Below are 25,730 nucleotides of genomic sequence, written 5' to 3'. Positions count from 1 at the left end.
TCACTGGAAGCTGCAACGAATGAGCTGCACAAAGGCCTACAGCGGGCAGCGACGTCACGCACATGCGACACGGGACGAAGAATGCCACTGCAAGATCAGTGCGCATAACTGACATTGAAAGATCCGCCCGCTCCTTTCCTCCTTCTCAACCCCTCGACTTGTTCCTGCCAATGTTCGATTCGTGACCACGACACTCGCCATTCACTTCAGATCACACCATAATATCACCCATTATCTCATTACATCCAATAATTATCAGAATGGCAGGGTTCCCTTGGGATGAGGAAGAATGGGATGGCCTTTCTTCGGAGGAGAAGCGTGAGAAAGTCAGCTACCCATTCGAGCATCATCATTGTCTTATCAAGCACAGAAGATGCTGAATGACATCGTGGCACTTCAGATCAAAGATTGGATTAAAAGAAACCGCACCACAGCTGCGAGCATTGGACTAGGTCTAGCAGGAGCCACGATAGTCGCTGCCCCTTCCCTGGTCACGGCACCTTTTGTGGGTATTTTGGGCCTGGTTGGCTTTGGATCTGGCGGAATTGTCGGAGGTAGGCTGCGAGCGTCTATCAAGCCATCTACGTTATTGACTAACAACTGTGCAGGTTCTTTCGCAGCAGGAGCCCAAGCAATGCTTGGGAATGTCGTTGCCGGAAGCTGGTTCGCCTCTGCCACGAGCGCCGCCATGGGCGGCTACGGACTCGCTGGACTTACTACTGCCGTTCAGTCAGCTGGGGTATACACATCTGTGGCTGGGCTTGTCTCTGGACTCCTCAATGGGAATGGACACGAAGGTGACGATGAGGATGGCAATGCGGAGACCTCTACAGATGAAGCTGGGCCCTCAACCCCAAAAGGGCCCAAGGATGACAGAGACGGATCTGGTGCGGAGATAACTTCCCGTGCGAGCCAGGAAATACCACGAGAGAAGGACTTCGACGAGGAGACCACATTGTTCGATGACTCCGGCGCCTCTGATGAAGATTCATTCATACAAGTACCGGAAGCTTCTCCAGTCGGTCGGCGGATTATCATAGATCTTTGAGAAGGTTGACTACTGGGCTTCTAGAAGTACCACACAGCTAAAATGGGCACGTCGTCTGTTTGGATGTACGATTAACCATAGGATCGCTGACGGTAGATAAATACAGTACTGTAGGCCCAAACGAAACCTCGAAGATAACGTGAAATCCACAAATGCGAAAGCCCTGCAGCGGGCCGTTACCAAACGGCGCGTGTCCAACGGTGGCAGGAAGTGCACCTCTCTACATGTACATATGAGACTTCAGGAATATATAAGAGTGACTTCCCCCCAGTCCGGCATCGAAGATATTTGCCCATCATAAAGCGGTGCCTCGTCCTCTTCCCGGTTCGCAGCCTCCATGTCTATATGGTTCCCTTTCTCTGTTCTCTCTGTTGTCCACGATCTTTTCCATCACTTCCAATCCTTCACTGCCCCGATCACCGATATGACTCAAAGAGTATACTATACCCGCTGTTCGTGCGCGGCAGGAAGGCTTTCAGTATCCGATAGGCAGGGCTTCCTCATGGTTCACATACATCTGCCACCTCACGACGAATCGAACGAATATCCACCCCCTTCGGATGTTGATATGACGCGACAGAACGACCATATACCATGTCAATGCTCGACCGAACGCACTCATCTTCATGGACGGCCTGATATTATCAGTGTCCATTTTGATGGATTACCTCCGACGAATGCGGGTGAACCTGTCGCCTCAACGACGGTTGCTACCCCGAATCCCGACACACGCGAAGGGCTTGATTTGTGTTGGGCTGTAAAGAGAACAACTGATTCAAAAGCGACAAAGGTGAGCTTCACGTCTCTCTTGTACAAGAAATGCTTGACAGTTGACTCAAGGATACCTCTATACCATTAAACCCCAGTGACGTACTCCGTTCTCACTGAACTTCTCTTTTACTCTAGGATGCACCTAATGACGATGGTTATATCGCACTGGCTGCGACTGGCGTCGTTGTTGGTGCCGTTGTTGGTATCGTAGGTGTCGTGGCCGCGGCACCTTCCTTCGTTCCCGTCATAATTGCTGCCGGCCCTTCGGCCGCCATGAAATCAGCCTGGTGGGCCTGGAAAATGGCAATGGGGGTTAAAGGAGGTAAGACGCACTTCTATTTCCGACTCACACCACAAAGTCTTCAAACTTGAGGCTAACGACTATGATTAGCTTCTACAATTGCTTCACTTGCCTATGCTGGGAATGCTGCGTTCAGAACCATATAGCCTGACCATGAACAGAACGGCAGACATGGTGTCGATCATCTGAATAGGTTCAACAACAACACCAATCATCCTGTTTTCCTTCATTAGAGAAGCCCTTGTAGACTTTTGGGTCGCGGATCAAATGGTACATCCAGAAGGATTGGCCTAGGTGACGAAGCTACCGAGTTGTTGTAGGTATCAAACAGATCTTATTCGTTTTCAACTGCATATGGGCGCTTGCTGCAGGCCGCCTTGCACATGCAACTCATAGGTACAAACTCATGTACATGTGAACGAGCATTGATGCGGGGTACATACCTGTAGGCAGCTGTGCTATCTCGGAAAGACATCAAATTTTCATCTTGTTCCTCCTGGAGCAATGTTATCGGCCATCGTATCAACTGCCCCGGGCTGGGTTGATGGATCAACAACACCACTGCTTCGAGGAGCAAAAAGACTTCGAGACCTAAAGACCTAACAGCTACTTCCTGTACCACCGAGAGCCACTGTCACACCTATCACTGCCTAGGCGATCTTCGCCGGCCAATGTCCGAATGTGACACGGAATGTTCATGACCATAGGTATAAAGGCATCTTCGCTTCCCAGTTCCCGGTCCCGCACCACATCTTTTTCACTTCCGACGCCCTTGTCACGATAGACCCTAACCATAACCACTCCAAGTCGCGACATCATCAGAATCGAGCCCTGTCAGACCAACGGGGATCAAGATGACCGAACGCAAGATTCCACCAGGGGAACCCGACAATAAGGTCCCCCAGGAGCCATCCAAAGACGAGACCTCTGCCTCCGCCGAAGAAGTCCCCGTGGAACGTAACACGCCATCGACCAACGATCCTCAGAATGACCAACCGCAGCCCGATGACCCCGACTTGCTAGAAAAGATAAGATGGGTAAGTAGCCTTTCAGGCCTGAAGCAGAACAACAGCAGCTAACACCGACCTCTCTCGTATCTACAGGCCAAAGAATGGATCAAGCAAAACCCCAAAGCCGCAGCAGCTCTCGGTCTGACAGCCGGGGGACTGACCGTCGTCGCAGCTCCCGCGCTGCTGACCGGGCCGGTGTTGAGTTTTATGGGCTTCGGTTCCGGCGGGGTTGTAGGAGGTACGTGTATATCCCCGTCTCTTGGCGACGGATGCTCCATCCTAATATTTTGGGCTCAGTGTTTGCGTCACTGCCCTATACATTCTTGAAAACGAGGGTTTGACCGTTTCGCTTCCACATAGGGTCTATCGCGGCTGGCATCCAAGCGGCGATAGGTAACGTCGTGGCTGGTAGCTGGTTCGCAACCGTTACGAGCGCTGCGATGGGAGGGTATGGAGTCCCTGTTGTTGCGGCTGTTGGGCAAGGGATCGGGGCGGGTGCGGCTTTAGTGGGCGGTGCGTATGCTACGAAGGAGTTGAGGAAGGAGAAAGAGGGCGAGGAAGCGGACGAGGCTAAGGATGAAGGTGGCGAGGTTCCTCCGAATGACCCAAAGAACGATGACGATGATGAGGTAGGTACAGAGAAGGAGAAGGCCTCTCGTTGGAGGCAGAGCGGGCTGGGTCGCAGAGATTTCGACGACGAGTCTACTTTGCTGGATGACTCTGACTCTGAAAATTCTAACGAGGATTGGCATCCCTAGGAAGGGCGCCCTACGTATCGCAAGATTCTTTCGAGTTTGTTATTGAGTTACAATCTAACCCTGGTTTGTTTGTTAGTTTGGTATAAAAAAACGCCTTTTTCCTACCGAAAGAGAAGAAGGGCATTCAGGCTTCGAGTAGACGGATGCTGAAAGAGGAAACTACTCTCTTATACCTTCCAATCTTAAGGGCCTTAAAGGAAACGGAGAAAGGCATCAAAATAGACGGAGAGGGGTAGAAAAGGCTTCTGTGGCGTCTTGACCCCTTGTTATTGTCTTATAACGCTTTAAACGGAGGCCATTTTCACTCTTTAGAGGCTAATGAGAGCTTCAAATCTGCTCTGCTCAACCCTTGCCCGAAGAACCAAATTGACAAACAAACTAGTATTGAATTATAGAAATCGATCTTAGACAGAACCTGACCGGGGTTGTAAACCAGTCTCTTGCCTGTCGCTCTTGCCCGACGCTCCTCTCCTGCGTGCCCACCTGGAAAATCCCACCCGCAGCCACCCCGCGTCATCCCAACCTCAACCCCGTTTGGAGTATTTAAGGTCCCTTAGCTGGCCGATCTTCTGTGGTGTGGCCCGTTGGTGTAAATCGTAACATTCCTGGCGAGGTAAATCTTCGTCTGCATGCGTGCCGCAGGAAGACAACGGTTCGAATCCGTTACGGGCCGCATCCGACTTTTTCCCCCCTTTTCTTCTTTCTTCCTTTTTGCTTTTTTTTTTCTCTGTTGGCACCACAAACAACGGCTAACTAGCTTAGCTAGCTAGCAGCAGCCAACTCTTTCTTTTCTTTGCTTGTTGATAGATAGATCGAGCGAAACTCAAACTCAAATTCATCCATTCTTTTCGTCTTCAACTTGCATGCCTGCTGGAGGATCCCGTCACTGAACGGCGGCTCGTGCAACCAACCCTTTCAGACTTTCACTCGGTGCTCCTCCTCCTATAAACCAACACAACCTCCCCCTCCTCGACCAGCTTCCCGTCCTCTCCCTCATCTCCCAAGTCCTCCCTAACCCCCCATCCCTCCAACACCTTCTCATACTCCTCAACATCACACCGCGGTCCAATCCAAACTACCACTTCTAGCTTTTCCGCGTTGCACTCTTCCAAATACCTCCCCATCAACCCCCCACTCCGCGGATAAACAAAAACCAGCCCGCCCGTCTCCTTTAGGATTTCCCCGCCTACCAGCGCCCACGTCCCTGGCACTGTGACAGTGTTCTGCTCTGGTAACCAAGTATTCACTTCCTTTCCTTCCTTTAATTGGGAAAGTGGAGGGGCTACTTCCACGCCGTAGAAGAATGAAGCGCGCTGAGGGTAGTGGTGCAGGAAGAGGGCTTCGAGCAGGCCGGGGCCTGAGCCGATGGATAAAGAGAGGGTTGGAGGTGGTGGCAGGACGCGATTGAGAAGAGAGAGGAGGGGAAGGGAGAGGGAGGCGCAGGAGGTTGGGTGCCGGGATGGGGTGGTGGTTATTATTGGAAGGCCGGTGTTCATTTTTGTTGATGGTGGTGGTGGTAATCGAGAATAGGGTTGTGGTGTTGTTGGTTTGTTGACGTTGAGATAGACGTTGGGAGGTTGAATGGTGGATCTGTTGAAAGAGGAGCTAAGAAAGGGGAAAGTGGAGACTGTAGCGGTTGCCCCTGGAGATATTTGTTTGGGTTACAATGTTTTTTGTTGGTGAGCACTGTGTGAACAGGAAACACGTTAGTTGTTTGGGAGAGTGTTGTTGGAAAACAGATACAAAAATTGGAACCGAAAAGTTTCGAGAAAGTTTCTCCACCGTGGCGCTGATTGGTAGAGGGGTCTGGGATTATAGACCGTTGCACGACTACCCTTCAGCATCTACGTGTGATTCTACACGGAGATATATTATGAAATGGCTTCAGTCGGTTTTAACAAGTTCATAGAAGGATCATAACTTCATGACTGCGTTAAAATCCCCAAGCAAACTCCATGAGGCATCCCGATCCACCTTTCCCATGAAAACCTCCCTGTAACCTAGCCATTCACAACCCCACAGTACTAACATTAGCGTCCCGATCAGCCAGGGCCGACCACTTATGCCCCTTCCGTCCCCGTCATCAACTCCCCACCTGCGCATCCTCCTTCTTCAACAACCTCTTCCGATTATACAAATCCGTATTCAACACATTCCTAAACCCCCTCTCCCTCAACTCCTCCTGCACCTTACTAACCAACCAGCCCTCTCTCAACCACCCATCCACCTCCCTGCTCACCTCCGCCGGCAACTTCCTCGCTCGCGGATCGCTCGTCTGGTCCGGCGACGGGCCATGATTATGCGTCTTGTGCTCTTCGTTCGGGTAATGCAGCGTCCACAGATCGGACCCCTTGGCCGTCTCAATCACCTCGAACTTAAACAGACACCCGCACTTTTTCGAAGTGCGATCCGTGGTGGGTTTCCGTCGGCCTTCGGCCTTGGCGGCCTGGATCACCGACTCGTCCACGGGTGGCCGGTGGTGGCGCGCTTCGCCGCCCCGGAAACACACCCAGCGGACTTTCTTCTTGCCGGTTACTTTGGCGCCGGCGATGCGCATGCTGTAGCCGCGCGGAATGGTCCAGTGGTCGAGCTCTTCTTGCATGCTAGCTCGTGAGGAGATGGTGTAGCCTTGTGGAGGCGGGTCGAGGGGGTTGAGCTCGGAGGATTGGGCCTGGGCCTGGGCGGCGGCGTGGATAGTGGCGAGGTTGGAGGTGCGACTGCTACTTCCACTTGGTGGGGGTGGGTGTGGGCGCAATTGTGCGACCGAGGGGGATTGGGCGTTGGTGATAATGGTTCTGCCCACGGCGCTTAGTGAGGGATGGGCTAGCACCGAGGCGGTTGGAGCAACCGGTGTCCCTGTAGAGGTTTGGTTGGCGTTGCCATTGGTATTCCCGACATTATTGTTAAGGCGAAGGGCCGCTTCAATCCGGTTGAGTCGTTGATCGATTGAAGTGAGAGTGTTCAAGAGCGAGGCAAGTTGTTGAGGTGTGAGATTTGGCATGATAAGCGGATGTGTGAGGTATCGTTTTGTGAGTGCACTCGTTCAATCGGTCGCTGGAATGTCGAGCTATTCGTGTACCCGCCACCGTTGTTGATCTGCGTGTATAGGAACTCGGCTTGGACTATATCGCACAGCCCTCCCCTTGTCAAGTGCAAGGCAGCGCCTTTTGATAACTTTGAAGATGTGAAAAATGACGGATGCAACGATCACGCTTGCTATCGCATGTATGACTCTTCCGGGCTGTTGCGAATTTCAAGTTGTCATCGCCAGCCTATCTCTGGTTGCCTTGGTGTTTGTGGCTTCACCCGTCACGTGGTACTGCACGAATTGACGGTCGCGTTGCGAACGAAGACATGATAACGCCCAAAGACCGTTGACCAAGTTGAGAAGGGACACTATCGTGACTGATAAGGTATCGCAACGTGAAATATCGCATTCTTATTCGCTAGTGGGAGGTACCACGCCGTTTTGGGGAAAATAGTACATTTACACTGATCTGAGGCCCCGTGTTAGTTGAAGACAATGATGTGAAAGAAATAGAGGCCTCGCAGTGTTTGGCAAGTCAATGATGAACCAAGCGCGAGATATGAGTAGATGGACACTGTTCCGTCATATCCGAGCCAAATTCCAATACACAATGAATCGCATTACATGATGCTTGATCGTAAACCTCCCGTAGTTGTCCTTGGTTAATAGGGACAAGAGGATCGTATAAGCAGGGCGACGCCCGCCTCATGTGACATGTACAATGGTCAAGGTCACACCACAACACCTGTGTGCAACAGTGCGACCTTAGACAATGGGTTTGATATACGAACCCTTCTTTGTCGGGGTATGCTCGAAACCATGATCTTCATTGACTGTTATTGACACCTTCGAACCATCCGGTATCAAAACCCTCGTCTAGACCACGATTCGACATGTTTCCTCCCTTTCGAAGCCATGGATGGAAAAGGGCTGTAACCATCTGCTCTACTGCCAGCCCAAAGTATCCAGTCACGTCCTTCCTTTTTGACTCTTGCTCTTAGGAACCCCTTTTCACTTGTTCCATGACCGTACTGGTATATTGCTCCTCACCATATCGAAGGGCGACAACGTGGTGCTCTTTTCCGAGTTCAGGGGGTTTTCGAACCCGAGCCCAAGCGACTAAGAACCTTGTCCCACGCTCTCTTAAGGCGACCAGAAGATTGCGATGACGAATGGCCGGATATCGACGTGAAAATCGAAGTGCCACGGCTGGTTTCGCTGGCGCCAGAGTGGTTACGGCCGCGGCCATCGCGGAACGAAAACATCTTGTTCGAGCTCGTGGTTGTGGCGCTACTAGGTCTCTCGCCGGGAAATGGGGTCGGGGAGCGCTGGTTGAGCGGCTCGGACCGAGCTCTGGGACGGAGCTGAACGTCCTGCGCAAAGGCAATTTTCTGAGGCATCTTGTGTGGTTTTCTTTGGGTACTGGTTGCAAAGTAGTTGGTAAGAAAAGGTAAAGTTAAGGCTCGGAAAAGTTGTCGGCGGATAAGAAGTTGAGGTAGAAACAAGAGGCACGACCAGTCGTTGCTCCCTTGGAAAGGATATTGGCGCTGATTCCGGGTTGAGAGATGTGAGCTAGAGTGTCCAAGGGTGCTGATGCTGCTCGCTTCTTCTTCGTCCTCGTGTCCCGTGGGGATATCTGCGCGGTCGACGTCGGCGGCAAGGCGTACTCCAGGTACTTGCGATGCCCAGATTTGTTGAAGGGGACTCGGAAAGCTGTCGGCTAGCGCGGGGAAATCTGAAGGAGTGTAATCGCGCGATGGGTAGAGCGAAGAGAAGCTAAAAGAGTGACTGGCGGGCTGGCCGACGTGCACACCCAAGTGGGATGGGACCTTGATGCAAAGACGGACGAAGGTTTAAGCAATTGGGAGGAAAAGAGCAAATGTGTATCAGTGGTTTTAAACCCTCAAGCATGAATACCCCACCGCTCAGAACCTGATTGCCGTCCCCAACCAAAGTCAACGCAGGGTCATCCCGTTGGCAGTTCTCGACTAACACATCCAAGAGTTCGGGTGAATGTGAGCGTGGGATTGCCTGGTAAAGATCGATCAAGGTACAGATGATGTCCACTTCAGTCATGCAGCATCGTGATATGACTTCTTATCGCAGCGGTTTGCGTTCGCAGTCATGCATTAGATCTACCGTACGATGGCACGTACAAATTTCCATAACTTCACTGAAGAAACGGAAGATTGTTGGCTGATCGGTCACCTCAACACCGCGAATCCACTGATTTGAAACCTAGAAGTCTGACCCTGAAATGGCAAGGTCCCACCTTGACGGGGGATTTCTGGTGTTTTACGGTTCCCCACGTGTTTCCCACCTACCGTACCGTCCTGTCGTCCACCTCCAGCGAAGTTCGTGGGGTTTGGGACGGCAGGTTCACTGCAGTGACTCAGCTGTGAGGAGCGAAGTGAACTCTGACGGCAAGCTCGACCAAAATGGAAATCATACACATGGAATGTCTCCCGTCTTTATGATTTCCACCAGTGTCAACTTCGTCTTGGCTTCCCCATTTTCCTGTTGGCAAGTCAGGATATGTAGTCAACCCGTCGGATCATACTACCGAGCTCCAATACAAACAATGTCCACGGCACGGATGCGTAGCGGCACGGAAGCTGCAAGATTAGGCACTGTGATGTGTCAACGGCAGTCATCTGCAAAGTGATAGTTCGTCGGTTTGGTTTGCCTGTTTCGCTCACCTCTTTTTGTTATCCAGTCACTGACATATCCGACGACAGGATCAGAACTCCAAGTAAAACAAACGTACAACATTGCTCCCTCACCGAGGCTTTTATTGTGAGCGCCGCACTCTGCAATGGCTCAACCAGAGCCAAAACAGGTACCCATACGATCCACGCAAATCATCCTAGGAACATTGACGCACCAAGGAAGATGAAGTGTCCGATATGTTGCTTCCAGAAGACACACCCGCTCAACATATCGTGGTTGGCATCAGCGTTGGGTGGGTAGCCTCGGGAGTAACATAACAACGTGGTTCTCGTAATGCCATGTTCCAACACGAAGCGCAATCTCCTTTCATCGCCCCAAACTGTATGTGCCGACAACCAGAACCTGGTCGTTTTTTCTGGTACCGATCGTTCAACAGCAGATTCTTCGCCGACATTCGCATAATCGCATTTCCGCCAAAGACCGGACGTTGAAAAATGACGTAAAAGATGCTAACGAGGGAAAGGGGGTCCCATGCTTTGTCACTGTGGATATTTCTACCGATAAGAAAACGATAAGGCTTAGAGAGTTGAAATTAGATCTCACCCCACTGAGCTGACGGAGATTGGGCTTTTGCATGGCCCACTGGAGCCCGCCAATGCAGTGCAACCCACCCGACCAGCATCATCACTCATCACAGTCTGCCCCTGCACGCCAGCATGGACGCCAGCACAGCGCTGAGAAAGAAAGGGCCATGGACGTTGCAGTTGCACTGCCGTACCTGCCGTCGGAGTTTTTGACTTTTTGACTTTTGACCCCTTGTACGAATCGAATCGCCTTTGGAGGCGAGCCCGGGGGCCTGGTCTGGGAAAAGGGAAAAAGCCGGCGGGCTTCATCCCCTGGACGTGCCTGGATCTTCCTACTGTGGTACTCGCCGGTATGCTCGCTGCCTGTCCCTTGCCCCTGGTGGGATGGATCATGGAAGGACATGATGGAAATCCTTCCCTTCAGCCTTCTTTCTTGGTACTTCTGGGCTGCTAAGACGATTACAATGATCCCGATGCCAGCATGGCGGTGACCCAGCTTCATGTAAGCTGCATATTACCCCATGAAGGAAGAAACCCAAAGGAGGGTCTATGGAAGGGCCAAAACAAAAGATCACGAATGAGTACCGAATAGGAATCCAGATGGGGTTGCAGACAGGCTGGACAATGAGCCAACCGGAGCTCCAACAAATCGCGAGTCGCGCTCTGGTGTTCCATGTCAAATTGCGGAAACTCAGCCACGATGCCGTCCTCCATGGGACACGACCAGGATGGGCTTTTACGGAGTGCTGAGAGGATCCCAGGTGATCCGCCTGGTGAAAACTGACGTTACTTGGGATCTACATGGCCCAATCCCGTTAGTGCTGACCCATTGGGCTGTTGCCTCGACCGACAGTTTTAAAGTGAAGGTCTGACATCCACCAGTTCTCTCCTTTGCTTTTTCCGCTATTCTGTTTTGTGTATATACAGCCTGATCTTCCTTCGTCTTGTTCGCTCTTCCACTCCTGTTATCACTCTAATTCCAACTTTAATACTATACCCAACTCTTCACTCTAATACCAACCCACCCAAAACCGTCAACATGAAGTTCATGATCGCCACCGTTGCTGCCTTTGCGGCCACCGCTACTGGTAAGAGCCAAGACATCAAATCACATCCCCAAGACACTCGCTAACCACACCATATCTACAGCTCTCAAGATCACTGAGCCCAAGGAGAAGGCCCAGTGGGATCTGTCCCAGACCAACACCATCAAGTGGGAGCACGTCGACTCCGACCCCGAGACCTTCCAGCTTGTCCTCGTCAACCACAAGACCGGCGGCGAGGAGCCCTTCACCATCGAGGACAAGGTCAAGACCTCGGACGGCGAGTACAAGCTCACCAACTTCGTCGCCGCTCCCGGTTCTACCTACAGCATCAAGGCCTACGGCACCGAGAAGACCAACAACGGCCAGCTTTCCGAGTCTCAGACCTTCAACGTTACCAAGTCTGGAGGTAAGAAACATGCCCATTCCTTCAGCCATATCAGTTGTCTTCAGTAACTAACCATCCAACCCCTTGCAGTTGCCGCCACCTCTTCCACCAGCACCGTTAAGCCCACCTCCTCCGGCACCCCCGCCAGCTCGTCCAGCGCCGCCCCCAGCGAGACTTCCAACGCTGCCACTGCTCTCGGCGTCACCTTTGGCGTTGCCGGTCCTCTTGCCGCCGTCTTTGCCCTCCTTTTCTAAGCCCTCGAAAGGAAGAATCGGAAGAAGAACTTGGATACCATACTACACTACACTACTGCATGCACATATAAATGAGCGTTTTGGATTTTGATACCACAGAGAGAGAGAAAGACAAAGATGACGTTTCGTCATGGTTTTCTAGACGACGGGAATGGGATATAATACCGCACGATGACGGAGAGTCATGTTATGTAACGACAGTGGGGGAAGGTTAGACTGGGCTCATTCACTACCTAAAACATGCGAAGAAGCGAAGGTTTAATGGATTACAATACCCCACGTAATTGACTATGAGTTTGTTGACCAAATATTAAGTGATCTAAATAAGTCTGACGGATGTTGAAACATACTTTGCATGTAAGAGTGAAGTGTCGTTGAAGTAAGGGATGTCCCCGCCGCCGTATTGCGACTTTATTCCACTGTGTACAACTTCCACGTTGCAACGCCGCAGCGGCAACGTGATGAGAGAGTCTGCGGCCCGCAGGGCACATAAACAACAATATAGCGGCGTGTCCCCTTTGCTATCGCATCTGGTTGGGTTAGAAAGGGTCTTGTTTGGACTCAGACTTGAAATAAAGTATCGTGCATACAGATGCAACACAACACATTAACGGCATGCTTGGCAGAATGTTTCGTCGCACGTCTTTGGAATACTGCTGAGTGACATGGTGAACCGGCTTGTTTCTTTACTCGCAGTATGGGTTGTCAAAGAAACATTTTAGTCTCGATAAAGCATGTAGAAGCCGTTCCGCTCATAATAGAAACCACATTGATTTAGATGCATGCTTCCCCGGATTATCCAACATCGCCCAACCACCGCACCCAACACTCCCACGTTCGACTCCTTCTCGACGTTTTCGACCATCCCCTCCTTACTCACAGGCCGAACCACTGCAGATCCGCCTCAGGATGCACCGGCACCGTATGTCCCACCCCCCTCGCCGAGTATCCAACCAGCTTGCTGCCATCCCCATACACAATCTTCGTGTACCCGCTCTGCGGCGTATCCGTCTCATTCTTGCTGAACGAAACGCCCAACACCTCCGACCACTGCTTCAGTTGCTCCGCCAAGTTCGGGTAATTCACAAAGAAATCAGCCTCGCCATGCCACGTCTGCACCTTGGGATATTGGCCCTCAGTATAACCCTCGGGCGTACCATACATCCCCTTGAGAAGCGCCGCCCATTCGGGTCCCGTCTTCCTGTTATCACCATTGGCACAAGTCGGGTCCGCCGTCGTCGGACTAGCGCCCGGGGAACCAGCCAGACATCCCGCGGGGACACCGCTGTAGCATGAGACAGCGGAGAACAGGTCCGGGTAGGTGGCGGCCATGACGTTGGACATCATGCAACCCGAAGAAGAGCCGGTAACGAACACCTTGGACGGGTCGGCGTCGTACTCATCAATAGCCCAGCGCACCATGTTGGCCAGCGAGGTAGTGTCGCCGCCGGCGTCGCGGGTGAGGGACTTGGAAGAGGCGACGTCCCAGCAGTTGTTGTCGTGCGTGGTGGAGGGGTAGAGGATCACGAAGTTGCGGCGGGCGTCGGCGAGGGGGTTGTAGTTGGATTGTTGCGAGTAGAGGGGGCCGGTGCCGCCGCAGTAGTGGAGCTGTTGCGAGAATTAGTTGTTTTGGCTTTTCTCATCTTTGGATGCTATTGAGGAAGAGGAGGAGGAGCAGAGGTTTCTTACGGCTAGGATGACGGCGGGATTGGGAGCTAGGTTCTTGGGGACGTAGATCTGGAGATCCAGGCCGGTTGGGTTTTCACCAAAGTTGGCAACTGGTTGCAAGCTGCCCGTGGCCACGCCGCATTTGGATGCGAGCACAGCGGTGCTTCCTAGGCCTAGGGCTAGGTACGTCAAGAGAGAAGTTCGAACCATGATGTTGAAGGTTAACAATTTTTGAAAAGTCTGGATTAATGAAGAGGAGTGAAGGGGAATGTGTGAGTGACACTGGTGTAACACTTGCTAAGAAAACATCCTGACGATGGGGTAACGGATCCCTTTTTGAAGCTTTCCTTAGAACTAGTAAACATTGACAGGTGCTTACCGCGGTCACTACACACGGCGAGTCCTGTAGTTTGTTTCCTGCTTCTAACCGATCTAGTGTAGCAAGTTCCGATATATCGGACTAATTGGGCAGGTCATGATACATCGATGCCCTTTCGAGACATCGCCGAGTCGGTTAAACAACGGTGCGTAGCAATGCGCACAAACGCTCGTCGCTTAGCCCCTAGCCGACGCGTTGTCAAAGTCGGCAGTTGTAAACATCACCAAACGGCGACCATCTCTCCGACAATGGCTTGATATCCGGCCCGTAAGCCCTTCCATGCGAACGAATCAGCTCATCGCGAAGACACGATGTTCGTGAGGCATGGTCCAGTGACGTCTGCCAGGATTTAGGTAGAGTCCTTGTCAATGCGAGTGGGTACTGGAAGGTACGGAAATGATGGGAATTGGAGATGGAAATGGAACTGGGACTCGGGAGAGAGACCGGATTGTGGAGGGCCAAGGGGAATTGCCCCTGGAGACACAGCGGGGCCGAATGGATCCACTTGCCGCTTCAAGACCGGGATTTTGCGGGGGAGGTCCAAGCTTCCGTTCGCAAGTTCAGCCCAGTGTTATCTTATCGGCCTCTCGGGCGCACGGTTCACCCAAAATTGTTACCAGCTCCAACCAGTGTTCACTGTGAACAGCGGCGCGCGCTGCAAGCAACCCCTCGAAATTGGCGTCGCGAAACTTGTAACTTGGATTCCCATTTCTTCCCAACATCCTTCCCCATCTGCGCCCCAACCTCAGATTTAAGGCAGACTCGAGAAACTTATCCTTTCGGAATACGTCCATACAGAACCTTCCCTCCCGCCATATCCCCCATTCACTCGCCGACCTTCAACTCTTGATCTCGAACCCCCATCCTCCTCGCGACGTCAGAACGATTTCCGAATCCCGACAGGGCTGCGCTCCCGACGCATGACCACGGGCTCCATGCCCATTTCTCTCGACCAGCTTTAGCCAACTCAATTGCCAACCTCACAAATGGCACCGAGCATACCAACCGAGCCGGCCTCGAAACGCAACGGCGCCAATGTCAATGACCATGAAGTGGTCCCGATAGGGCCTTCCCCGGGGCTTTCGTCCAACCCGCCACGCTACATCTCGGAACAGACGCTGCAACAGATGCTAAAGAGCATTGCCTACGACGAGGCAAGAGAAGATGCATACAGACTCAAAGGCGTCCAGCTCATTGACAGCGTTCGCCAAAGCATAAGCCTGTGCGGAACCATCACTTCTAAACTTTTATCCTAGCATGTTGCTGACGAGTGCCACAGCCCGGTGAAGACTTTCGATACTGCAGCGACATATTATCACAGGTTTAGGATACGGTTTCCGAGCGCCGAATACAACTATGAAGATGTGGCTCTTGCGTCGTTGTTTGTGGCATGCAAGGTGGAGGACACGATAAAGAAGTCTAAGGATGTTCTATGCGCTGCCCACAATATCAGGCAACCTCACGATCAAAGGACTCCGGACGACAAGGTTGGTCAATCGCCACATTGATGAACTAAGCTGCAGCTGCTAATGTTAACTGAACAGATGTTTGACGGGCCATCCAAGTTTACAGTGGGCCTCGAGCGTCATATCCTGGAGACCATTGGTTTCGACTTCCAGGCTCAGTATCCTCAGAAGTTGTTGATCAAATTGCTGCGGAAGATGTTTCCAAAGGGCGAGAAGGGAGACAGCCCCGATGTCAAGAGGTTCATCAGCGACGCATACGACATGTCTATCGATCTTTACAAGACATTTGCGCCCTTGAAGCAACCAAGCTTTCCTCTTGTGATGGCAATCCTTGAGTTAACGGTCATGCTTACGGGCACGGGTGCAGATCAGATTTCGCAGTTCTATTCCGTTCGGTATCCGGTTAGGAAAGGCTGCATCCTGGAGGTCATGCTGGATCTGATGGATCTTTACACGCAATTCTCCAAATCCACCAAAGTCGGCAGCAGATACGATCTTAACAAGTTGATGGACGTTAAAATTGACATCAACAAGATGCTATCGGGGAATCGGTACCACCGCCACTTTGCATGGTGCGACAAGTGTGTCCAAGACAGCTCGGATGCCCTTTCCGCCACCCCGGGTTCCGCCATTTCGCCAGCAACTAACAGCTCGCTACCGGGAAACAACATCGTCAAGCGGAATAACAAGTCGTCCGAGGGAACTTTGCGGTTCGTCTTCGACCATGATGATGTCCGCTTCGAGCGGGAAACAGTGGCGGAGTATTTTGACGATGTATACGAGGAGATCGAAGAGGAGGTTGAGGAAAGGATCCCCGATGAACCAAGGCACTCGAGCCGAAGCGCTCATCACTCGCATTCATCACACCGCAATCATACCGACCATGGCTGGAGTCCTTATTCGCGGAGTCGGCATGGTGGCCACAACAGTGACCGACACAAGGGGCGAAAGAGCCACGGTTACTATTGATCACTGTTCTTTCACTCTCTGTCCTTGTCATGGACTATGGGGTATATGGATGTGCACGGTGTTTGCGAGATTTGTCTTTTATTTTGGTTACCACATAGAGTTCAGCGGCTAAGGAGTTTACGGCTACTTGATGATACCCAGTCTATAGCACATCCGGAATGGAAAATAGAAGTTGATTGGACGCGTTCGTGTCATTAAGAGCGCAGCTTTTGATATCGATATTTAGGTACCCAAACGCGTGAAAGTCGTGGACGAAGAGATTTGGTGCAATACCAGCCAAAAGTATTACTGTGTTTTGACTTCCCTCTTACCATTTCACCTGCATTCCATGACCTATTGAACCCTTGGCGACAATGTCATAATTACTGTGGTGTGAAGCTGATGTTCCTCGGTGACTACATGGTGCCAAGCTTAGGTATAGTCTTCTAACAATCTCACTAGGCAAGGTGGCCGAGTGGTTAAGGCGTTGTGTTTAGGTTATCAAATGATTAACTTGAAACCGCAATGGGAAACCTCGCGAGTTCGAATCTCGTCCTTGTCAACGCAAACATCTTTTTTGCAGCTTTTTGGTGCTCTATCCTGCTTGTGTTCCTGAGATGGGCCAACTGGTTTGAGCAGTCTTTTGTTTCCTTATTTATTCAACCTTCTTACAACCATCCCCAACTCTTTTATGCGCCATTACCCGATTCCATGTTATTATGAAGACGGCCGGGTCATTTCAACGGCGGCTTCAACCTGCGCCTCAAAGCAAGCCTTGATTAACCGCGGTGCGGCTGACGTCCGAACGCAAAAATAGGTCATCAACATGACTGGCGCCCACTCTGGTGGCGGAGACGGGTCGCTGAGAGCGCTGTCTTCTGGCTTTTGAGGCGGCTCGCAATAGGCGCATGGCAGAAAAAACACATTTGTTTTCCTCATCAAGGCTCAAACCAACCATCATCTTGTCCTCCTGGCGGCATGTTTGCCGGCCCTTTGTGCGGCCGCGGATGGCTTGGTAAAGGCGCTTACAACGTCCAGACAAGTTCTGTTGAGATCATTCCAGTGGTTCTCTCATCGGTTCCCCAAAACAGTCTACCTATTCGGCAAAATCTACTGCTTTGACGTTGTTTCGTCCAAGCGCCTGGCTTGTTTCCATCGCGCATCACGAATGACTCCTTTGGGATGCTGTTGAGGTGTGATGAACCAGACTGTACATAAGTGATAGCATACTAACACTTCTGCACCTAAGCAATTAGTGATCCTGTTAGTCACAAGGGGTACCAAGCTTACTGCTACCTACTGAAGCGTCTCAGGTTCTAGACCCCTGGACCCCTGATTTCCTCAAAAGTGTCAGAATCCTGGGCGTCCCAAAGAACCGAAGCCTCCTCCCCCCAGCTTCGCTTCCATATTCCGGGGATGTCAATCATCGCCATTGGTCCATCCAGATTCACTTAAGACCCTTCCACGTCTTACACCATGGGCTCCCCATCGACCAGTGTCACAAAGTCCTGCCATAGTTGCAGCGGGTAAGAAGCCTTCCGAACTTCCACGGGGTCACGGCCGAGACCAAGTAGCCACTCGACCACTGTAAAGGTGACTGTTAACGCTGTCCGGTGCATCCGTTGGCCGCCTCAGCGCTCGGGCTTTGTCTGGGCTGAGACCGCGTCCCCTTGTCCTTCGTTGTGTGCTAAGATAGCAACACTTTGTAAACACTCAAGGATTGTTCCCTTTCCATCCATTCACGAGACCTACCCCGAATCCCAAGCTCCAGGAACAGTCTAAAGGGCTCCTTGAAACATCTTGAGGGATCCTCCATGGCTACTACACATCGAGAAACAATGTGAACTAGGCGCTGGGGTGGTCGGTCATAGCCATGGCCGTGGCGGATGATATGATGCTGGGAGGACAAAGGGCATATATAAGGAAGGAGAGCAAGACACTTCCCTCCATCTTGTTTCTCTCATCATTATCAACTCAAACCAGCTCAAATACACTCAAACCATACATCCCCGGCGGATCTTCATTTCAAAACAAACTCGTTTCGTTCTTTTTTCCATATCCATTCAGTTTCTGATTAACCAGCTCAAACTCACTCACTCACTACCTTAATCCATACCAACCAACAAACAACAATCTTTTAACCCACCCAAACACACCAACAAACAAACAAACAAAATGCCTTCTCTCAGCAACATCCTCCTCGCCGCTACCCTGGCCCTTTCCTCTGCTGTCTCCGCCAAGACCATCCCCATCAAGGTCGGCGAGTCTGGTCTTACCTTTGAGCCCGAGAACATCAAGGCCGACGTCGGCGACGTTCTCGAGTTCTGGTTCTACGCCAAGAACCACAGCATCGTGACCTCTACCGCGGCCAAGCCTTGCGAGCCCAAGACCGAGAACGGTTTCTTTTCCGGGTTCTTCCCCGTTGCTGAGACCGGTGTTGCTTCTGTACGTCCCCCCACCACCCATGATCGTCGTTCCTTTCCTCATCTCAACATAAAAAGACAGTATTCTAATTCTTCATCCGTAAATCAACAGGAAAACGTCTTCCGCGTAACAGTCAACGCCACCACCCCTCTCTGGTACTACTGCTCCCAGGGCAAACACTGCCAGGCCGGCATGGTCGGCGCCGTCAACGCCAAGAGCACCGACGACTTTGACAAGTTCAAGACGGCCGCCAAAGCCGCCTCCAGCAACGTGACGCCCGCCGGTGGTGTCTTTGGTGGTTCCGTGGCCAAGGCTTCTTCTTCCGACTCCGAGTCCGGTTCTGGTTCTTCTTCCACCACCCTTGCTGCTGTCCCCAGCGGTACTGCCTCTGGTACTGCTTCCGGTGCTTCGTCGACTGCTTCCTCTACTACTTCTGGCTCCCCTGTTAGCGGTGCTGGAGCCGTTGGTGTCTCTTTTGGTGTCTTGGTTGCCGCGCTTGGGTTTGCTCTTGCTTAAACTTCAAGGGTTGACTGTTGGTTATGCCTTGGTGGTGTCTTTTTCTTTTTGAGCTTATGGATGGATGGGAAACACACAATACCCCAAACAAGACGGCGGTCTGAAGTCTGGTCTCCCTGGTGGAGAAACGAACGGATGTATGTTAGTAATGTGTTAATTGAACTGGTTTTGAGCATTTTCTGGGGTTCTCAGCATGCATTGTTCTGTCGTGACTAGCTTGTACCCAAGTTGGGCGATTTGCCTCCCTGGGCCTTACCCTATGGTTCTTGTATAACACAACAAACCTATGCTATTTCTTCTTGATGGCATGTCGGTATATTTAGGAGAGGAATCATTCAGAATGGAAGATTGTGAACGAGAACTTGGAAGTGTTTTACCCGCCCAAACGTAGGTACATATGCTGCTTTAGTGTAGAAAATAAGAGGATGCCCCCCCCCTCGCTCTCGAATCCATCTCTTAGTTGTCAAGGATGGTCCCTTGGTGGCTATACTATATGGTTCTGCCCAAAAATCATGTCTAGGAAGAGCAAGTGGTACAATAACTCAGGACCCTGGTCACAATGCCCGGTTAGCCCTACAAGTGACGAAACTTAGGTGAGAGTGGGAGTGAGAGTGGGAGGCAGGAGTGTCTCTTACCTTCTTAAAACACAGCGTCCATAGTACCCAAGAGGGTCATACGCTTTACTCCCAAGCGGCGGTAATCACGTTCCAGGACCAGCTAACCCAAATATTCTCTGCAAGGAGCCGTGAGCAGTGCGGGGGTAATGTCTATCGCTCTTCCGCTCGTTTCCTCGACACTGAGACCAATGCCTGCAGCCTGTAAAACGGGCCGATGTGAGATGAAGAGTGTTGTGGGCAGGACGTCAAACATTGACAAGATGATGTTGTGTAATTGAAGAAGAGGGGAAGGAACGAGTGGCCTTGCAGTTGCTGCTGCCTTGATCCCATGTCCGCGTTGTGCGTGACACTGCAGTCGATGTAAGTCTCCGTAGCTAACAGGAAGACCGATTGCAGGCATGCGAACAAACAGAGAGGCCCAGTTCCCGTACTTTACTGGTATTATACCATCACGTAGACTAGTACTAGTCGAGTCGTTCGATCTTTATTGGGTTGAACATCTCGGCCTTCCAAATTTCAGCAACAAGCCAAACGCCTTTACACCATTTCCCCTTGAAAGTTATATCCTAAAAACAAAAGTGTATCCCAAAACAAACCCATTCATAACACGCTGTCCATCAACCCTCTCCAACATCAAACAATCTCCTTCTCAAACCCCACATCAATCTCTCCCTGGGGATTACTCGTCCACACAATCTGCGGTCCCGCAACCGTGACATCCTCCAACTCCGACAGTCCAACCGTATTGTCATTCACCACCGCAATCCACACATACCCAAACATATTCTCCGGCACCTTCGCCTCCTTAGTCTTCTCATCCAGCTTGGTATACTCATACGTGCCCCAGGGTCCAACCCAAGCAACCCAATGCTCCTTGCCATTCCCCTTCCCGGCCTCAACGTCAGCAGGTAGCGTGTAGTTCAACGTGACCTTCAGCGCTCTGTCATCCGAGTTATCGCCCGAAAGCTCCTTATGCACGACCTCGAGCGGCGCAAATGGCTTGTCAGGCATGTTTGCGATCTTACCACCGTCCTTCTCAGGACAGCTCTCGACGAAGTGCGTCATGGCATAACTCCAGGCGAGCTCGACAGGCAACAAGACCTCCCTGGGCGCGGCGGCCGCGTTCTTGTTCTGGATCATGTTGATGACGGCCGACATGCGGCTCTTGGCGCCGACCTCGGTTACAAGGGCGGGAAGGAACCATGAATCCTTTTGGGCAATGAGGACGCTGACGTCGGCCAGGGCGCCGATCTCGAGCTTGAGGAGGACGAGGGAGGCGATGACGTATTCGTCGATTTCGTTGCCCTGGGGAAGCTTGAGCTTGCAGGCTGTGTCGTCGAATGAAGGGTGGTCGAAGTGGCTGAGAGTGTCATCGAGTGTCTGGTAGTGCACGGAGATCTGGGCGCTCATGCTTTGGATCATGGCTACGAGACTGTCGGGGTAGATGCCTTCCCATTCGCCATCTTTGGCGATCTTATTGTACCAGGCGTAGAGGGTCTCGCCGAGGATGCGGTCCATGAGTTTCAAGACTTGGAGGAAGGCGATGGTGTCGTCGGAGATCTCGGCGGGGTAGGTGTAGTGGCCGGGCTTGGAGCCGCCGGCTGCGGTGTTGATGTGGATGGAAGAGTTTGTGTTGTCCTTGGACCCTGAGATGTACTTGTTGGAGTGTCCACTGCTCGAGGATTCTGTGGGAGCAGTTGTGGCCGTTGACGTGGCATTGTTGGTAGCTTCATCGGCCTCAGTGCTCTCAAGAGCTGGATCGATCAGAGTCACTGGGATGATGAGATTAGGTCCGTCAAAGACAGGGTTGATAAGTCCGTCAATGACAGCAACACCGCCGATGGGGGCCCAGTCGGGGATTGTGCTCTTTTCAACCTTTGAAGCCTTGGCAGCATAGGCTTCGAGGGTGTTTCCTTTCGATGGGCTGCACAGATATTGTAAGCCAGAAGCCTTAATTCCCACCTTAGCGTCACTGGTTCCTGGATGATTGACTTACGCGTTAATGCTGCCCACCATGCCAGACTTGCAGTTGGTATCCTTGGCATCGTAGAACCAAATAGGCCTGGTGTGTTGAACGAGAATATTGAAAACAGCATCGAAAGACTCGTTCTTGACCGGAATAAATCCACTGCTGAACCCTCCCTCAATGGGAACGCAAGGCTTGTCAAAGCTTGACTCGACGGCGGAGTGGTTCGTCTGGTGGAACTTGAACTGGATGATGGTGCCGGGAATTTCCCTGATGTCGTTGGGTGTGAATTCGTTTTTTCCGGTTTTGCCGACATCGACGTGCATTCTGCGGAATCCCCATGCTGGGCGCTGACTCTTTGGCGAAGTGTTGGCTTTGGCTTTGGCGGCTGATTCCTTGTACTCATCCATCTTCTTGGACTCGCTGATCAGGCAAAGTCAGCTACCTCTACCAGCGCATATCCCCAATGCCGTAATCACTTACACATTGATACCATGAACCATGCCAGATTGGCAGTGAGTCCCTTGACTGCAGTAGACCCATCGAGGTTTGGTGTCCTTGATGTTGATAGTAAATGTGGTTCTCGAAGCTTTCTTTGATGATGAAGTTGGTACAAAGCCAGAGAAGAAGCCATCTTCTAGAGGCTGACATGGCTTGTCAAAGCTCGACTGTACCACCGAATGGTTCTAGTGTATGATACTGTCAGTTCGTCGATTCGTGAACTAATCCCGTGGTCATCAACCACGGACAGTGAAGGATATGCTAACCTTGGAAAAGAACTGATACTCCACTGTATCGCCAACAGCAGCCTTGAGTGTTTCTGGAACAAACTCAAGCTTCTCATTCTCACCAACCTTAACGACGTGGTGGGCACCCTGGGCAAGAGGTGCCAACAGGGGAAGGGTTAGCAGCAACCAAGATGAAGACCACATCTTGATAGTGTCGGCTCAAACAGTTATAGAATGGTGTTGTCGAGACCGCAAGAAACCTATGAGAGAAACTATACAATCATCATGACCCAGAATCTAGAGGGGGACAAGGTTTAATATCAGATCTTCCCTTCGCCATCAAGTTAGCAATGAGGCAGAGCAACAATAAAGTTGCGACTGCCTGACGATGGGGTCCCTGTTGCTATAAACACCCTTGATATCCGCAAACACACACCTGCTAGGGCTGCATTAGCTTCGCTATAGGGTTGTAGTGGTTGTCCCAGATGACAGGGGGTCGCTATTTCAGGTCCCTGCCCAATCTCCGCAGCCTCAGTGAGATGGGAAGTGGCTGGGTATGCCTAAATTCGGTTGGATAGCGCTCTGCGAAATAGCGACGCAGAATAAGTGATCATCCAGGCATTGATTGGAAAGGTACGGGGAAGAGTTCTGTGTAAGCTTAGAAGACAACAAACGCAGAAACCAGCGCCGTTGTCATAGTATCAAAAAGATACTGACCAAGAGAAACGAAGTAAAGACCAAGTGTTTTCCAGTCAAGATATATTGACCTGCTTCAATGTCCCCTTCCATGGCGCAAGATGAACATTTAGACATAACAAACGGTTCAAGAGGCGCAAAAACCCAAAACATCGCCAAGTCGAAAATCTTGACGCCTGAAAATGGAGGCACTGGGATCGGTAAACTGAGCGGGTCAATCCTGTCAGCACTTGGCCTTGAGAAGGTGAGCTTGTAGCCTGTCGCTGGAAGTGCCCCACAAAACAAGCGCTCACCAGGCGCGCAACGTGGACCTGTTGGAGTGTTCATCCAAGTGTCTCCAGGGAGCCAGGCATCGTTGTTGCTGGTTGGTGTTCAATGGCTCCGATCCTAGCTCACAGAGCTAACAGAGGCGCATTGCCTATTGCCATTGCCTTCCCCGTCTCACGCTATCGTTTCCCACCAGGGCTGAGGCAGAGAGAGCACCGTACCACATCCGCGCCACGGCCAAGGCTCCCATTTTGAACGGTGAACATCTTTTGCAAAATCGCAGACCGCCCAAAGATAGCTCTCCACTGAAGGCTTTACGCTTAAGCGGATCCGCTGGACTTTGGGAGGCTGGTGATGCTCTTGGCGGCCTATCTTGGTGCCTGTATTCCTCCGCAAATACCCTTCTGACACAGTACTTAGCCCACTCCACATTGGGTCGCCCTGAATGGGTTGATGTCTCAAGTTTCCGTTGAGTATAACCTCACATCCATCCTCCCGTCTCTTGCGCAAAGTGAAAAAATTTATTGCTTGCGCTTAGTGTTTGTCTTTTCGAGTTTCACTTTTCCGCATAGTATCCGCCAGGATTGTCTGTGGTAAATTGCCCTTTCATTTATCGAGAAAATGACGCGGAGTCTCTTTTGGACGCTGGCTCCCGGCTCGCTGGCAGTTGTTGCGTTCGTCCTTATCACGACAGCCCTGTTCGGTCAGCACAGCAGGTGGCTGGATGGCATCTACTTTCTTGAGGTAAGTTGTTTGTGCGATTATCCGTCGGGAAAGGCGAACGATGGCGACTGACCACTTTATTCTAGGTCGATGTGTCCAAGATGTCCATTCCCCCGAAGCTCGGGGAGTCGAGTATTCTGAATGACATCTCGAAGGTCTCCGGCACGGATTACACTGGACAAAACTCCACCGCCAATTCCCTCGGTGTCGCCAGCAGATACACTGTTGGTTTGCTCACGGCTTGTGGACGCGGCAATGGGACTACCTCGTGCATGAAGTCGCACGTCGGCTACTATTTCAACATTCCGAAAGTCCTCCGCTTCTCGGCCACTTCCTTGCAAGGGAACGTGAACAGCACCTTTATGGAAGCCACAGAATCCTACAAAACAGCGAGCGCCTTCATGTCCGGCGGTCTTATCGCCTCTAATGTGTTCAACTTCTTGGTATCCATCGTAGGATGGTTTTCGCCGAGAGGAGCTGGCGTCATGAGTGGCATTTCGACGTGCTTTGCGATCTCCGCAACCATCGCGGCAATTGTGGTCTTCAACAAATTTAATAATGCGATAACGGCCACCTATTCAAGATCTATCGACTTGACGAGCAGCCTGGGCACGTCTGCTATTGTCATCACCTGTGTGGCCGCCTTTATTTCGCTACTGGCAAGCATCTTGTACGTCAGCCGTTCGCTGAGGGAGGATCCAACCCGCCAGCCGCGCCGCCTCAGGAACCGGCCGGTTGCTCGTTCAGCCGAGGAGAAGTCGATGCCTCTGATGGAGGGCGACAACAGCTACGGCGGCTACAACATGGAAGGTATCGAGGTGCATCATGGTGCGACTGATGGCGCCGGACATCAGCAAAAGAGCGGGTTGATGAGTTTCGTGGGCGGCAAGCACAACTATGTCCAGGTCGAGAAGCAAGTTCCCCAGGGTGGAGATGATATTGCGAATCAGCCGCTGTCTACCCTTGGCTCGCCACAATTGGGACCGAGACTCGACAATGACTGGGCAGCTCCAGATGAGTACACGCAGAAGAGGAAGCCAGTTCCCAGCGCTCCGAGGCTCAACATCCCTGGCAACCGCCAGACGAGGGATCTAAGTGCCAGTTACGAGCCGTATGCTAACACAACGGCAAGATTTTGATGGAGGATTTCCGGTGACATTTCTGGCTCGAAATGAGAGACACGAAGTCGCGCATTTCAGCCATGATATGATGGGTTTGACGGTTCGGATTGGAGTTTTGGATGGCGTCGGATGGATGTGCGGGTTTGAATATCCTCCTGCTTAGCGCTCATGAGATAATCGCCATTGGTTGTACATTTTTGGTAGACCTTTAGAACATTTTGGTTGGCGCATAGAATGTAGGATCTAAGATGAATAAATACGTGACCCGAAATATGCTGTCCGAAGAGGCGTGACCTTCTGCTTCGATTACGGGGGTATTAGTTTTATGGCCTCTTTCTTCTCTTACCGCTGGACCT

At 51.6% G+C, this 25,730-nt stretch overlaps 11 protein-coding genes and 1 non-coding gene across 12 annotated transcripts; 7 read left to right on the top strand and 5 right to left on the bottom strand.

The window, feature by feature from the left end:
- Positions 1 to 190: 190 nt before the first annotated feature.
- Positions 191 to 1,148, top strand: SMAC4_12734 (uncharacterized protein). The gene is made up of 3 exons (XM_024655169.2): positions 191 to 326; positions 401 to 554; positions 609 to 1,148. The coding sequence occupies exons 1-3, from the start codon at positions 261 to 263 to the stop codon at positions 1,046 to 1,048; spliced, it is 660 nt and encodes a 219-aa protein (XP_024511085.1). The 5' UTR covers positions 191 to 260; the 3' UTR covers positions 1,049 to 1,148.
- A 1,451-nt stretch (positions 1,149 to 2,599) lies between these two features.
- Positions 2,600 to 3,955, top strand: SMAC4_01112 (uncharacterized protein). The gene is made up of 4 exons (XM_003350172.2): positions 2,600 to 2,827; positions 2,928 to 3,157; positions 3,224 to 3,368; positions 3,491 to 3,955. Exons 1-4 carry the CDS (start codon positions 2,812 to 2,814, stop codon positions 3,886 to 3,888), a joined length of 789 nt encoding a protein of 262 aa, XP_003350220.2. The 5' UTR covers positions 2,600 to 2,811; the 3' UTR covers positions 3,889 to 3,955.
- An 856-nt stretch (positions 3,956 to 4,811) lies between these two features.
- On the bottom strand, positions 4,812 to 5,384 carry SMAC4_01111 (uncharacterized protein; the record flags this gene model as incomplete). The annotated part of the gene is made up of 1 exon (XM_003350171.1): positions 4,812 to 5,384. One exon carries the CDS (start codon positions 5,382 to 5,384, stop codon positions 4,812 to 4,814), a length of 573 nt encoding a protein of 190 aa, XP_003350219.1.
- A 366-nt stretch (positions 5,385 to 5,750) lies between these two features.
- SMAC4_01110 (uncharacterized protein) lies at positions 5,751 to 7,007 on the bottom strand. The gene has a single exon (XM_003350170.2). It carries the CDS (start codon positions 6,887 to 6,889, stop codon positions 5,972 to 5,974), a length of 918 nt encoding a protein of 305 aa, XP_003350218.2. The 5' UTR covers positions 6,890 to 7,007; the 3' UTR covers positions 5,751 to 5,971.
- A 997-nt stretch (positions 7,008 to 8,004) lies between these two features.
- Positions 8,005 to 8,316, bottom strand: SMAC4_01109 (uncharacterized protein; the record flags this gene model as incomplete). Its single annotated transcript, XM_003350169.1, has 1 exon — positions 8,005 to 8,316. The coding sequence occupies one exon, from the start codon at positions 8,314 to 8,316 to the stop codon at positions 8,005 to 8,007; it is 312 nt and encodes a 103-aa protein (XP_003350217.1).
- A 2,113-nt stretch (positions 8,317 to 10,429) lies between these two features.
- SMAC4_01108 (uncharacterized protein) lies at positions 10,430 to 12,210 on the top strand. Its single transcript, XM_003350168.2, has 3 exons — positions 10,430 to 11,258; positions 11,320 to 11,622; positions 11,692 to 12,210. Exons 1-3 carry the CDS (start codon positions 11,210 to 11,212, stop codon positions 11,853 to 11,855), a joined length of 516 nt encoding a protein of 171 aa, XP_003350216.1. The 5' UTR covers positions 10,430 to 11,209; the 3' UTR covers positions 11,856 to 12,210.
- A 387-nt stretch (positions 12,211 to 12,597) lies between these two features.
- SMAC4_01107 (uncharacterized protein) lies at positions 12,598 to 13,805 on the bottom strand. The gene is made up of 2 exons (XM_003350167.2): positions 13,545 to 13,805; positions 12,598 to 13,463 (listed from the first exon to the last, which is right to left on the bottom strand). Exons 1-2 carry the CDS (start codon positions 13,731 to 13,733, stop codon positions 12,732 to 12,734), a joined length of 921 nt encoding a protein of 306 aa, XP_003350215.1. The 5' UTR covers positions 13,734 to 13,805; the 3' UTR covers positions 12,598 to 12,731.
- An 83-nt stretch (positions 13,806 to 13,888) lies between these two features.
- SMAC4_01106 (uncharacterized protein) lies at positions 13,889 to 16,337 on the top strand (the record flags this gene model as incomplete). The annotated part of the gene is made up of 3 exons (XM_024655168.2): positions 13,889 to 15,124; positions 15,182 to 15,389; positions 15,447 to 16,337. The coding sequence occupies exons 1-3, from the start codon at positions 14,889 to 14,891 to the stop codon at positions 16,335 to 16,337; spliced, it is 1,335 nt and encodes a 444-aa protein (XP_024511084.1). The 5' UTR covers positions 13,889 to 14,888.
- Positions 16,338 to 16,777: 440 nt separating this feature from the next.
- On the top strand, positions 16,778 to 16,878 carry SMAC4_13520. The gene is made up of 2 exons: positions 16,778 to 16,814; positions 16,837 to 16,878. It is a non-coding gene; the product is annotated as a tRNA-Leu (tRNA).
- A 1,613-nt stretch (positions 16,879 to 18,491) lies between these two features.
- On the top strand, positions 18,492 to 19,431 carry SMAC4_01105 (uncharacterized protein; the record flags this gene model as incomplete). The annotated part of the gene is made up of 2 exons (XM_003350165.2): positions 18,492 to 18,761; positions 18,852 to 19,431. 2 exons carry the CDS (start codon positions 18,492 to 18,494, stop codon positions 19,254 to 19,256), a joined length of 675 nt encoding a protein of 224 aa, XP_003350213.1. The 3' UTR covers positions 19,257 to 19,431.
- An 857-nt stretch (positions 19,432 to 20,288) lies between these two features.
- On the bottom strand, positions 20,289 to 23,257 carry SMAC4_01104 (uncharacterized protein). The gene is made up of 4 exons (XM_066089540.1): positions 22,607 to 23,257; positions 22,323 to 22,525; positions 21,870 to 22,262; positions 20,289 to 21,797 (listed from the first exon to the last, which is right to left on the bottom strand). Exons 1-4 carry the CDS (start codon positions 22,769 to 22,771, stop codon positions 20,507 to 20,509), a joined length of 2,052 nt encoding a protein of 683 aa, XP_065946584.1. The 5' UTR covers positions 22,772 to 23,257; the 3' UTR covers positions 20,289 to 20,506.
- A 743-nt stretch (positions 23,258 to 24,000) lies between these two features.
- SMAC4_01103 (uncharacterized protein) lies at positions 24,001 to 25,605 on the top strand. The gene is made up of 2 exons (XM_003350163.2): positions 24,001 to 24,274; positions 24,340 to 25,605. The coding sequence occupies exons 1-2, from the start codon at positions 24,152 to 24,154 to the stop codon at positions 25,390 to 25,392; spliced, it is 1,176 nt and encodes a 391-aa protein (XP_003350211.1). The 5' UTR covers positions 24,001 to 24,151; the 3' UTR covers positions 25,393 to 25,605.
- Positions 25,606 to 25,730: the final 125 nt, after the last annotated feature.

Source organism: Sordaria macrospora, chromosome 3 (genome assembly GCF_033870435.1).
Source record: "Sordaria macrospora chromosome 3, complete sequence".
Taxonomy (NCBI): Eukaryota; Fungi; Ascomycota; class Sordariomycetes; order Sordariales; family Sordariaceae; genus Sordaria; species Sordaria macrospora.
The sequence above is the reverse complement of the archived record's forward strand: the minus strand, read 5'-3'. Positions and strand labels throughout refer to the sequence as shown.